The sequence below is a fragment of the Xenia sp. Carnegie-2017 genome, unplaced genomic scaffold, assembly GCF_021976095.1.
Source record: "Xenia sp. Carnegie-2017 unplaced genomic scaffold, XeniaSp_v1 HiC_scaffold_19, whole genome shotgun sequence".
NCBI lineage: Eukaryota > Metazoa > Cnidaria > Anthozoa > Malacalcyonacea > Xeniidae > Xenia > Xenia sp. Carnegie-2017.
Window position 1 is genome coordinate 7,482,755 of NW_025813481.1, and position 13,978 is coordinate 7,496,732.

General features: G+C 37.1%; 1 protein-coding gene across 2 annotated transcripts; it reads right to left on the minus strand.

The window, feature by feature from the left end:
• Window positions 1–968: 968 nt before the first annotated feature.
• On the minus strand, window positions 969–13,310 carry LOC124438391 (transcription factor E2F8-like). Of its 2 annotated transcripts, XM_046988523.1 has the most exons (11): window positions 12,736–13,310; window positions 12,538–12,611; window positions 11,045–11,175; window positions 10,830–10,919; window positions 9,775–9,874; window positions 8,336–8,424; window positions 7,421–7,496; window positions 3,907–4,044; window positions 3,386–3,667; window positions 2,408–2,488; window positions 969–1,976 (listed from the first exon to the last, which is right to left on the minus strand). In XM_046988523.1, exons 1-11 carry the CDS (start codon window positions 13,251–13,253, stop codon window positions 1,714–1,716), a joined length of 1,842 nt encoding a protein of 613 aa, XP_046844479.1. In that variant the 5' UTR covers window positions 13,254–13,310; the 3' UTR covers window positions 969–1,713. The 2 variants fall into 2 exon arrangements, with proteins under 2 accessions (XP_046844479.1, XP_046844480.1); XM_046988524.1 differs by lacking the exon at window positions 3,907–4,044 and having other exon boundaries at window positions 12,736–13,308.
• Between the last annotated feature and the right edge of the window lie 668 nt (window positions 13,311–13,978).

Below are 13,978 nucleotides of genomic sequence, written 5' to 3' on the forward strand. Positions count from 1 at the left end.
GAATGCTTGAAAGTGGCAGAATAACTTTCTGCTATCATCCAGTTCTGTAGATGAAAGAGCATTGGTGCATTTCAGACAAGAGTGGAGTTTGAAACTCTTCATTAGAAGAAAACCAGACACATATGCAATGGCATTTTCCCTCATTATGTTAATAACATTTGGCTCCTTGTAGTCAGTAGGACCAATTGCTAAAATTTGTGGTTGCGGAGGTAGAAAGACTTGAACCGTTTTCTTCTGGCTGACTTTATTCTTTGCAACATTTTTGGAATACTCAACCAGCATAGAATCAAGGTCGTTGTCACAATTTCCAGATGAACAGGTTAGAAGGGAACTGAAGAAAAGCTTTCTAAGTGCTTGCATAAATTGGGTTGGAGTGGGGTTATCACTATTGCCTCCCTGGCGACGAATAGTACCAAAAATGGAAAATGTACAACTTTATAATCTCGAATCAAAAAGTTGCAGTAGAGACGCACACGTGAGAAAGATCCACAGCAAACCCAATATACAATGCTTTGGGCGATTTGAGAATTGAATAACATTGGAAAGTTATTTTGATAAAGACATTTCTGAGTGAAAAATATGTACAAAATAACAGCAATATAATAAATATTATATTTTCTTAATTGTTAAAAGGCTAAAAACATGTCTTTGCCATTAAAGATTTACATGGTGCACAAAAATCTTTAACACAAAACAATTTAAATTTAGAATGTGTGCATTTCATGCAATAGAATATACAGAATAAAATACAGCAATTCAGTACACATATTTACATTTAAAAAATTTAATGACAACTTTATTCAGAGATGGATATAAGAGAGGGGTGTGCAGCCCTCCTGGCTTGAGCTAGATGGGGGTGCAGAAGAAATGCTAATTTCTCTATAAATATTGGTATACTAAACAATTAAGCTGAAGAAATTGTGATCAATGTTTAATAGAGCACCCTTACAAAAACCACCCAATCATAATAAAAACGTAATAGAATTTAATAAACAAAGTTTAACATGCTACTGCAACAAGTAGCCACTAAAATCTAATCCAACCTACTAAAACTACATAACATAAGACACTTGCAACATAATCCTCACTTGAGAACTGAATGCCAAAATAACAACTAGAAAAAAATATCAGAAAATCAATCATAACTATTGGTAATAAATTTAATAGAGCACAAATCACAGCAAGGCAAAATTTATAAATAAGGCAAACAGAGTGTATACCTCACTAAAACTACATTTGGTATTAAAAATGCCCAACTATTATTATAGAACTCAATGACCAAAATCCGCCATTACCGCCATGTTTTTGACCACGGGGTCCAGGCCCCTTTTCCCCTCCAGGTCTTATAGAGCTCAATGATTCCGAGCATATTCATGGCGTATTCGGCAAGATTCGAGACGCTTTCGGTGATTTTACAATTCAGAGTTTAACTGGATGATAATACTATTTTAACAAGACGTTTAATTTGAAGTTTTTGTTCTGTTAACACAAATTTTTGACAAAAAATTACAAAATTCATTCAATTTTTGCTTTTGATCGAATTTTGCTGTATTTGAGCAAAATTTTTAATCATGAAAAAGTCAACCCTGGAAAAACTTAAGTGGCAGAATTCTGACCGTGGCTCAAGCCACTTTCGCCATGGCCTAGATCCGCCCCTGCCTTACATTTGATCCACCAGTTTGGATTTCCTGGGTCTACCTAACCCCGGTTATGTCAGGATTTGTGTATGCCCAAATGCATTCCTGCCCAGTTATCTTCTTCCTTAGCTCCTCTACATCCTTCCTCTTCATTATTCCTTCGAAATGAGTTGAAGTTTCCGTCAGAATTCGTTCGCAAACGTTTCACGTTTGATTGCGTGCAACTTTCAGCGTCCGATTTGCTCTTGTTGAAAAGCTTTCTTTTACTTAACATGTTGATGCTGCTTAAATTAGCTGGCCTGAACTGTGGCTGAACATTTGCCAGCAGTTGCGACATGCTTAATGACGGTTAAGGAGAACATTGTTAAATGATTCAGAATTTGTCTGTCAGAATATAAACGATTTTAGTTTCGCAGAGCAAGTTTTTAAGCTATTCGTGAAGCAAACAGTGTATTTGAAGGGTTGTAAAGAAGTGAGAAGCCTCTTTCGTGAATCAGTTGTATCGATAATCAGTGATGTCATCGACAATCGGTGATATCATCGATAACCAGTGATATCATCGATAACCCGTGATACCATCGATAAACCGTGATATCATCGATAACCACCAGTGATATCATCGATAATCAGTGACATCATCGATAACCAGTGATATCATCGATAACCCGTGATATCATCGATAACCCGTGATATCATCGATAATCTTTCATATCAAGAGTGGAAGCATCGTTTATGAATCAGTGACATTACTCTACTTTACGAAAGGATATGTTTTGGGTATTTCTCAAACATTTTCCCCAATTCTTCGTGGAATGTTCTATCTGTGGGGCTACATAAATCCATGTCACGACCTGTTCGACAAAAAAACGATTCAATTTATTCTCTCAAACCCGTTCACGTTGACGGTTAGCAGTGATTTTAGATATGACCGTGCTGTTTGGTTGTTTTTTCTTAACAGAATCTGAATTTGGTCATTCCTCATTGGGATCAAATTATTAAGGAGTTGCATTTCCTCACCACAAGTTTTAAGTGCAAAAATCAGCAATTTCCCCACTGTCCGATTATATTATGAATTGGTTTTGATCTTACTTAACAAACCGACAAATTTTCACTGTGATAGAAAATGAATGCTCTTCAACAATGCAAGAGGACCTCGAGTAAGTAAGCGTTATTGTTATTGTTAAAGTGAATGGTTTGAGCCCTGGAGTAATCGTTACATGTTTGTACATGTAGATCGTCCGTGTTAGTGCAGTTATGGGGAAGGACTGGGTTGGGTAGACATCACTTGAGTCGGAAGATGACAAGCAAGAAAGTTGTGGAAATATCAGTCAACACCATTGAACTAAAATACATGGAACGCTACCTGCAATAGAAAAGCCTAATAATTTTTTGAAGCCAAATCTTACACCCAGATACGCGTGTGTAGTCAATCAATTTTCACTCCGCGGGAGAATTTGAAAACACTAAACACGCGTGTCTGGGTGTTTTCTCACGTGTCTTAGTGTAAGATTTGCCATCAATTATTTGCTTCAGGTAGCGTTCCATGTATTTCAGTTCAACGGTCAACACCGACACTTCATCTCAGGACTGCATGATATGGACGATCTACATCCACAAACACGCATTATTATTTTTCTCTCCTTTCATTTATCCTGTTCTTGAATGATTCGCCTTAAAAATTTATAATTATTTGTTTCGTTTAGCGCGATTGGAAACATTTCAAATATTTACACGCCGGCTCTATTTACCAGAAGATTCAAACTCGTGAACTTCGAAGCCATCCTTTTCAGCTGCTCCTTTCGATCCTCCTTCGTCTTTCTCCAAGTCGTTTTGGGAACTTGAATGTCGCACGAGCGATGCTCCAAACGACGCACACTTCCTCCATCGTGACCTGGGAGCAAACGTTGCTGGGTAAGGAAGACTGGGTTTTGGCAACAATAGCCGTCGTCCAATTTTGACTTGCCTGTTTTGATTTGTATCTGGTAGAAGGGAATGCTTTGTTTTGTAGGTCACAACGTCTTTACTGGCCACTGAGTAAGGAGAAGAAACAATAGAAGTTTTGGTCGCAATGGAAAAAGATCTATTCTGAGCATGAGCTGTTCCCAAGGCTTAAGTCTAATGCTGGGTTACTACTATTCAACGCAAGGTGGCAAATCTCAGAGTTTTATAAAATGACGAAGTATTCTTTTATTCAGCATATTTCATGGAGCTGATGGAAGTAGACATCGGTGAAAAGTACCATGCGCCCCAAGAAATCCCTTCCACTTACTTGTGCTATCTGATAAATTCTCGATATCTATGCCGATCCACTTAAATCCTGGTTTCTTTCCAGTTACCCCTCGTATGTGAAATTTCTCTATGAGCTTTAGACTTTGCAAGATATTGGCAACATCGTAGAGGCGGCGCTCTTTGTATGGAAAAAGTGACGAAACAAACATTCTCTTAGAGTTCTCTGCATTCTATGGTGAGGTTTGTGTGTATTTTTTCAACGAGCAGTCACATCTCCGCAACTTAGACATGTTGAGAGAGACAGTGCTATACATGCTAACAACGATGGCAAAGCAGGGAAATATTTCTATTTGTCAGATTGTCAGATCATTCTTGGACTAGGAATATAAAATAACTTACACATAAACATCGTCATTTCGCTCACGGAATATCGTCATATGTTTGTAGTAAATGGAGATTGGAGATCGTTCTGGTTAACGGCGTTTTGAGAAGGAATGTTGATGCTCACTGACGTTTCAAACTTTCGACAACCTTAGCAGTAGTCATCTTCAGAGTCAAGTGACTACCGCTCAGTAAAATACATGTAACGCTACCTGTCAGTGCCTGGAGCAAACAATTGAAGCCACAATCTTACACCCTAACACGCATGTGTAGTGTTTCGAGATTCTCTCGCGGAGTGAGAATTGATTGATTACACAATGTCTAGGTGTAAAATTTGGCTTCAAAAAATTATAAGGCTTTTCTATTACAGATAGCGTTCCAGATGTATTTTAGTTCGATGCTATCGCTAAGGTTTTCGAAACGTCAGTCGACATCAACACCAACAGTCTTCTCAGGATTCCAATAACCAAGACGATCTACACCGGTGGGTTATAATCATTGAGTTCTATAATAACTGGAGCGGCTATCTCAAGCGCGGCCTTAGATATCTGATGACGCCAAAAAAATGGCGGATTTCGTCCGTTGCCGCTGAGATTTACCGAAATTGACCGCTTTTCCGAAAATTTCACAATTTCCCACCCTCCTGAGGAAAGAGGAGGAAAATGTACGTGTATTTGGGATTGGCAAGCAATTTTTGATGAAAATCACGTTAAAACCTACAATTCGTAACAGCGAGTCAACCTAGCTTCCAGTTATCGGCCCTACGAGGATGTATCTATAACTATCGACGAAAGAGCTATATGTCGGCTACACATCTATGAATGCAGATATGCGTCGTTTTACCAGCGTCAAACTTGTTTGATCGATTAAACTCTTTAGTCTATACAAAAAAGTATATCATAGTTCATCTCCACGGTTCACGAGAGAGAAGTTAGCTTATTTGTTATCATTGCTATTTTTCTTCTTTTCATGCAATGGGCAATGGCTTTTTTCGCCACAATTGTAGGATTTTTACTTGTTTCTTTAAAAAAGTACATATAAAATCTCTGGATATTTACGGATTTTCTGTAATTGAGTTTCACATGAAATTTCAAAAAGACTCAAGTCTGCATAGGTTTGGTAAATGAAAACAAACAATATTGTATAGAAATTACTTTAAGTAACCTTTTTGTGATGTTCTGAAGTGCAACTGCATCAAATACTTGTAAAGTTGTACATTTTGATTTTGTTGTATTGATATATAAATTGGGCAAAATGCAAATAATCATCAAAACACTTATGCTTCCAATGGTGTTTATAATTCATTTTTAGTTTTAATACTTCTACCCCTTTTTTTCACTTTGTTTTTTTTTTTCCTATATTTTCAATATAAGTGCACAATTTGAATTATTAACACAGTTTTCACTTCAATAATAAAGTTCATAAGCAGTTGGTAGTGCATTTTGTTCTCTGAGTATCCACATTTGGTGTTTTCTTCATACATGAATGATGAAATGCTTATGGATGTGTCATAACAAGGCAATAAAACCAAATGAATTAAATACCTATAGTGTACTTTTATGCTAGAAGCTTAAAAGCTTTCTAGAAATTATAAAGTTATTGGATTATATTACCTCTATATCATCAATCTCATGAAAAGAAATAAGAAGCAAAATATTTGTAGAAAAGCTTTGAAAAGTGAAAAACATTTATTTAAAAAGCAGCAATGATGCATATGATAACCCCATTCTGTACTCTAATAGGTAAATAAGCTCAAACTGTTTCTTAAAGAAATATAAGAAATATATAAGAAATATACAGTACAGTAATTTTAAAGGTTTCATCACTGAATCTTTAATGCTTTAGTATAGTGCATTAGATATTAGTAACATTTAAACAACACTCAACTAAAATATTTTGATAAAGATATGACATGATTTAAACATTATGTTATATAAAACCCAATGGCTTATTCAGTTTAATGCTTCATCTGCATCAAGTCATCATCAATCTCAGTACAAATGTTTACATAGACACAAACTTTATGGCCTTTCCATTTTTATATGTTGTGAATTGACATTTAATTAAGCATCAAAAAACAAACAACCTTCTTGCCATCTTTTTTGTTCATGAACTTTACTTCAAAGCATTCAAGGCATCATTAGTGAATCCATTGTCTCCATCCATAGAATTTGACCATGATCAAATTAAATAACTCTGGATAAGGCAGACAATAAATCAATTATCTTTACAGCATTATCATTTTTAAGACTCTGCCTGGTCAATAACATCTTCCAGTCATCTTTACTTGGTCTTCCCTGCATGTTGTCAGCAAATAGAACATAACAAGCTCTGCTCCAAATCATGGGTACCTTGGGGCTGATCATTTCTTCTTGATACTTTTCACAGAGCAAAATGTGTGCAGGGTCTTTTTTGCTTTAGGGAAACTATTTTGCAAATAGATAGGTAAATTTTACGATTTCATGCATTAACAAATGACAGAAAAGTATGCAGAATTTTATATAGACAAAACAGGAAAAACATCAGTATATTTTATGTTCAAGTCAGTCTTAAAATTACGATCTATGGAATGATGATAAATTATGATCAAAAATTATGTATTTTATGGCTTTTCAAGTGCATGTATAATTGCTTTTCAATCGTTGACGGACTAACAAAACAAACAACTACCTCACCTGTGAGAAGCGATATGTTCCTTTTTGTGGAAACTACGACATCCAACAATTGAACGATTGAAGTGTTGGCATTATAAAAGAAATGCCAAAAAAGATATCGTCACAGAATATGGAACTAACGATATCCATATTCTGTGATATCGTGTTTGTTTTTGAAAAATTCTTTATAATTTACTATAGACACCAGGGGGAGGTCGAGAATATTATTTTTCTGCAAAGCGATCATTTCAGCGGAAATACGTCCGTTGGCCGCCATTTTTTTGGCGACCTCGCCCCAGTAAAGATAGCCGCTCCAGTTATTATAGAACTCAATGGTTATAATGAGTTAATTCCCAAGGATTCGATGAGTGTTTAGTCCCCTGTTATTTATCTTGCAAATTTTTTTGCAGGGTTGAGAAAAATGTTTTGCATTTGCTTTGCCGTTTTGAAGGATTTCTCCTGAGCGCACTCTTTTTGAGCAAAATGCCGTTTGTAAAAGCCCTAAATTTGCACTCTTACTTCTGTCCTTGACATTCGTCTCGTCGTGTTGATCAAAAAGAGCTGTCGCAGCATCTTCTAAGGTCACCACACCACCCTGCAATGGAAGATTTGCAGACATGTAAATAATAAGCTATTGCGCATGCGCGCAGTCAGCCCCAACTACAGGTAGTGCTATAAAAATATTTTGGCGTTCGCTCACTGTAAGAACAATACATTCAAAAAGAGAGACTTTGTCGTGTGACAAATTCGAACATCGCCTTGAAAACTGCAATTGCCATGTTGAATGGCCAAAAATTATGCACTTCTCAAGAGCTGTAAAAACTAACAGAAACCCAAGAAAGAGACTGTTTTATAACGATAACATCGTCAGGAAAGTTCTGAAAAGAAGTGCTTTACCGATCCATTGGCTTGTTGTGTCGTGTAATAAGGGAGAAATGTATCGTCCGCAAACCGTTTGTGCAACCCAAAAGGTACAAGCGGTTTGTTGATGACACTTTTTCCCTTTTTTTACACGACACATCTAGCCAATGTATTTTTTAAGCAGGTCTTTTCAAAACCCATGGATTTCTCTTGTTTTCGCTTAGGTTTCTTTTAGTTTTCAGAACTCTTGGGAACTCCATAATTTTTGACCATTCGCCATGCCAATTGCACATTACAAGGCAAAAATAAATTTCCCAAAAAGATAGCTGATGTTTTAAATTTACAAAGCAGGACCAAACTTGCAGGCTGGCTACGACACTACTCGTGCGAATGCATTTGAAAGTACGATGACATGAAAAACTATATCGTACTGCAAGTTAGATTGTGAAAACCTACCGTTGAGAGTAGGAACATGATCAGAAATTTCTGACTTAAAACGCCCAGTGATTTGTCCTATCTGCAGTTGTCCATCATGTACTATATCGTACTGCAAGTTAGATTGTGATAACCTACCGTTGAGAGGAGGATTTTGATCAGAAATTTCTGACTTAAAACGCCCAGTGAATTTTCCTTTCTGCAGTTGCCCATCATGTCGATTACAGCTTCAAAGAAAACGGCGTGGTTTAACGGTAAAATATTCATTTTGCCCTGGTCGTTTCGTAACGTATAGATAAGCTTGCTAGGTATCGATTAAACGTTCTTCAAAGTGATTCGCGTGTCAAGTTAAAGCACACGGGGGGTGCGGGGGTAGTGTCATTGGACGATAGGGGTGCCAATTTTCCAGGGAGGGGGGAATTGTCATCCTTTGGGGCCTCGGGATGTTTTGGATTTTTTAGGATTACAGATGATTTAACCTTGGGCAATGACAGTGTATTTACCTTTTCAAAAAGTTTTTTTGTTTTTTGTAAATATATGCGCGGTTAGCAATTTATTTCAATATTAATGTTTCGATGAACACGCGCATGGTAATACTCTATTGCAAATGGTGGTTATATAAAATATGTAATTGCCTTTGAAATGAGAAGTTCTACTTTTACTTAGTCTTACTGTACAATTTCATAGCCTCTAATACTGTTAAATTAATCATCTACTGTGCGTAATACCATGTTATAAGTTGTCGGGAGGGTGGGGGGTGCTAGAGAATTTTAAGGGGGGAGGCGCGCCCTATTGCACCCTCCCAGAAAATTTACCCCTGAAAAAACTTCCACGCCAATCGACTTTTGCTTTACAAGGGATGTAAAAAAAACTGGCTAATGCAATATATTCTTATTTTGAAACTAGTTCGGATACATTTCGGTATGTTAAGCTTGAATTGAAAAAACAGATCAAACATCTAACGGTTATTAGGAATTATGATAATGCGCTATCTGATAAATGGTGGTGACCAGGGCTAAAACAGGCGGAAGCAAATTCTTATAATACATATCAAAAGCCAGCGAAGTGCTTTCAAAAGAGAAACGTCATACAAGGCTATATGTATAAAAAAGGAATGTTTATTAAAAAGCGTAACGTTCCGTTATTACTTTCAAAGCATTGTGTATTTTTCACGGAGAATCATCACACAAAAACTTCCTATGTATGTATATGTATAATATGAGTACTTACAAAAAATTAAATTACATAGTGGGAAGAAAGATGTGACGGTACGGATGGGATAAGTTAGTATGAAGTGGGACATGAGGATTACATGAAGGATACGAAAAACACACACAATCACAACTGAACGGCAATGGAGTGTCCTTGGACGTTAAGAGACGGTTTCATTTTGTTAATTAAGAAACTTTCGCATATTTGTATTTGATGGCTGTTTTGAAAGCACTCTGTTGGGTTTTGATATTTATTATAGCTCAACATAAGTACCAAACGAATGGATACATGGGGTAAAATAGGTATATGAATGAGATATGTGGGTGTATGATTGACAAGACTACGTCATACATAGCTACATGTACCTTTGATCATTGCACGTTCTTCCTCTTGAGAGCAGGAAGCAGGTTCATTGAATTGTCTACTTGGACTTGGTTCGTTCCCAAAACTGTAAAATCGTTTCATCTGAAGGAAATAGAAAAGACAAATGGCTGATATTTTTTTCCATTTTAATTATGGATCGCCTATATCGATGAAGAAACCGTGGATGGGTTCTTTGATGTGTGGGAAATTTGAAGAACTATAATGAAGTTAGCTCAGTAAAATGCAAGGCCAAATTGTGCAAAAAAAGAGGCATTATATTTTACAGTACAGGACCTAGAGAAAGCGTGAGATCGATAAGCTGTTTTAGAAAAACATCGGTGATGACCATCTTCATACGTAAATATATGAATGTGTTTTACGTGGTCGTAAGTCGACCAACGATAATGCAGGAAAAGAATAAGACTGTACAGTCACAGATACAAACATACATAAGGCAGTGGTGTAGACAACCCGCAAGTTTGTTCGTAAGTATATGAATGCATTTTACGTGGTCTTAAGTCGACCAATGATAATGTAGGAAAGAATAAGACTGTACAACCACAAAATACAAACATGCATCGGGCAGTTCTGTAGACAGCCCGCAAGTTTGTACGTAAGTATATGAATGCACTTCACGTTAAGTTGACCAATGATAATGTAGGAAAGAATAAGACTGTACAACCACAGAATACAAACATGCATCGGGCAGTTCTGTAGACAGCCCGCCAAGTTGTTTGGGCTATAAAAATTTTTCCAAGTTTACTGACTGTAATAACAATACATTTGTAAAGAAATGGACATGCTGACGACGTGTAACTTACATAGCACGACCAAACTTGAAGGCTGGTCGCGCTACTGAAAGAAGGTCACAGATTCCTCCATTGTGAGGAAGTAACCTCCTTCCCGCGGATACATTGAAAATAATATTCAGAAGACTTGTGCAAAATTTATTAGAAGAGAATGTCAGTATTTGGTGATGAAAGAATAGTTTAGGATGAATGACTAGAAGAGGTGTTTTCCTTAGATGCTCGTTGAAAATAGCAATCGTGCCGTGTACCTTTTGTTTTCCAGGTGTTTCCACTATGCTTTGTAGGTTTTCCTTTTCGCGCTCTTGTATCGTCTGATGTAGACTTTTCCTCGAGAGGAACTAGAAACATGTCGAAAATTCACACTAGGTAAATGAAATTCGTAAAAAAAGGTACGCATCGAAAGTCGCTTTCCATTTTTAATGATACAATTTAACGAACTGGACGCAAAAAAATCGATGTAAACCTTTAAATTTGCAAGAGTTTGAGTTATTTTTGATTTCCCGTGCCAAAGATAACGATTCTTGGCCAAGCGACTTAACACATCGACACTTTCAAGTACGTTAACTATATCGTAAACTCGACGTCTTTCCACACCTAGGAAAAAAAGTGACGGATGCAACCCGCGTAGAAATCGTCTTGAGATTAATTATCAAATGAGAAGTTCGAAGTTTGGCAAAAACCCAAATAAATTACGTCATGGATGGATTTCTGGGAGGGAAGCGCCTGTAGGCTAAGACAAAATTGTAGGCCTTTAAGCGATACCTATTCCTCACACTAAGTTCCATTTTCCTTTACTTTTGCATTTTGTGTTTGTAACCCACAGGGCCAAAAATGGGGAAATGTTCATTTTAAAGATCAAACGAAATTTCGAAAATCATTGACATGGTCAGGGAAATGGCAATACTTCATGATTTCTGAGTATTGTTCATTTGAACAGTAGATGGTACGAAAACCATTTTTCTCCACATTCAATTGCTTGTAAGGTTTTCAACAGCATAAATAAATCAAACTTAAGCACATTGGACATTTGACTGGCAAAAACGTCTAAATCCTAATTATGTCTAGATGCAATGGGCCTCTCGAAAGCCTGGGCCAGTAGGCTTAAGCCTACTTAGGCTACTGGATAATCTGCCAGTGCGCACCACCAATAGCCACAGGGGTTGGGGAGGAGTAGATATCTCCCAACAAATCCTAATATACAAAGCAAAACCATCTTTGATCAGTGTTTAATGGACGTTTTAATGGAAAAGCAGGAAGGATTTAGGGGAGGGGTGCAGGGGGGGAGGGTAGTGCATGCACCACTTTTCACCATTTCCAGCTTTGGCTAGAAGGGGTGCAGTGGGGTGCAGATTCCCCTACGAAATATTCACATACCAAAAAATTAAGCAAAAACAACTGTGGGACTACACATTTCCCAGGGTCTCAAGTCAAACCTATAAAAAGTCTGACATGTGAATGATAAAACGACATCCACAAAGAAGCCACAGAAATCTAATCAAAACTAAACTGAACAAACGACAACTTATAAGAACTAGACCACCCCCTCATACAAAATCATCCTGGATCCATCCTTGATAAAAAGGTAGCTCACAGAAGTAAACAAAAAAAGTATGACGTGGTCAAAGTATAGGGAATATACAGTAGGTCCACTTAGCTGTGCAACTGCCTGCTGTATATCTAATTTGATTACTGGCAACTTTTGCAATGTCAGCACTCTTATTGGTTAGAAATTGCAATTGACTGACTGCCACTATGGTAGTCACATGTTCAATGAGATATGCGTGGCACAAAAAAATTTGATGGAGTGGCTCTACTGTATGTTCTCTGCACTGTGACATGGCACAGCAACAAGTAGGCCCCAAAATCGAAACCCAATATTATATGGAGCGACTTTGAATGTTACAGCTAATCACGTACATATGGTCTGGTCGAGCAACATAAAATGGTAACACTTACGTAGATCTTTGGCAACTTCATCTAATGATACTTCAACAGTCCCATCCGGGTTCTCGGGGAACAAAGCTAAAAACCTATTTTGAAAATCACAATGTGGTAAACTAATGTATTGCATCCAAAAGCAGAAAAGAACATGTAATGAAAATGAACTGGAAGTAGAAATTTTTAAATCTATAATTTCTCATTGTTAAATCCCACCTTTGACACAAAAGTCCCAGTGACCTATCTTTTCGACTGTAGATAGGTTTTTCATCTATGACTTCTGCCTTGAAAGTGCGATTGACAAACAGATCTTTCTTCTTTTCATCTCTGTCTCGTATATCCTGGCTTACGACGCTCAGGTTGGCAGTCGGGGTCAGAGGATCATCATAATTTGTTTGCTCGACCGAGGCAATTTTAGTCGGAGTAGAATGAACTTTCATTCTAGCAGCAACATGGTTTGCAGGGAAAATATCTTGTTCCTGTGTACTTTTATCTATACAGGTTATCAAGGTCTCCTGACTTTGCGAGCTCTCCCACTTTTCAATCCTTTCTTTTTCAATCATGGCAATATTGATAAGCTCGGCCATTGAGCCATGTCTTGAGAGCAACTGACTAGCTTCATGTGACTGTTGTTCATTAACATTGCATTCTTTGGTCAAATGCTCAAGTCTGGCTTGTGTGAGTGTGATATCTAATTTACTATCCTTAGATTGTTTTATGTTTTCATCATTCATTTCTTATATTTCATTAGAAAGCTATAATTTGATGTTTAAGACGGTGTCATAGAATAGAGAATATATTCTCTATTCTATGACGGTGTTCTGCTTCTAGGCATCAGAGAGAACGTGACTAATTGAAAGCAGCCAGAGATTGGCCAATCACGAATAACCCTTGACTCAGGTCAACCAATGAAATAAGTCCTTTCCGTTCACTTGAAATTCAAATATTCAAATTTTGAAATTGAGCCAACAGCCAAAAGCGTCTTCGGTCGAATGGAAATACTTTACGTTGCGAAAATATTGCATTCATTCTTCCGTTTGGATTTTCTTTTTTTTTAATGAAATGGATTTCATATGTGATATCCACTTTAGGTATATTATTTTGTGCTGGCTTACGCCGAAAAGTGAAATAAAAATAAAAAATTTTTTATCGTCATAAAGACAACCGGTTCAAAGCAAATTTTTTATGAGTAAATAAGTGGTCATTAAGTGCTTAATTACTGACGGACGATTTACTATTGTGAAGGTGTCACAGGATTCATGCATTAAGATTCACTGATTCAATACAACTCCCATATAACAAAGACTTTTTGAAATGGCCTAATTTGACTACACGACGATAATTGAAATGCCTTTTGCTTATGTGAGTTGTGTCGTCTTCCAAGTTTTTGTCTGTTAGAGAATGATCTCGTGTCTTTTATAGGATTTAGAATGCAAAGCATTAGACGCGCCCAAGCGAG

Bases quoted from the DNA above. Each gene is read 5' to 3' on its own strand.
- LOC124438391 (XM_046988523.1), bottom strand. From the start codon at position 13,253: ATGAATGATGAAAACATAAAACAATCTAAGGATAGTAAATTAGATATC. The intron at 11,176-12,537 runs GTAAGTGTTACC...TTTTTTTCCTAG, and splicing joins TGAAGTTGCCAAAGATCTAC to GTGTGGAAAGACGTCGAGTT. The intron at 8,425-9,774 runs GTACATGTAGCT...TTTTCTTTGAAG, and splicing joins AGAACGTGCAATGATCAAAG to CTGTAATCGACATGATGGGC.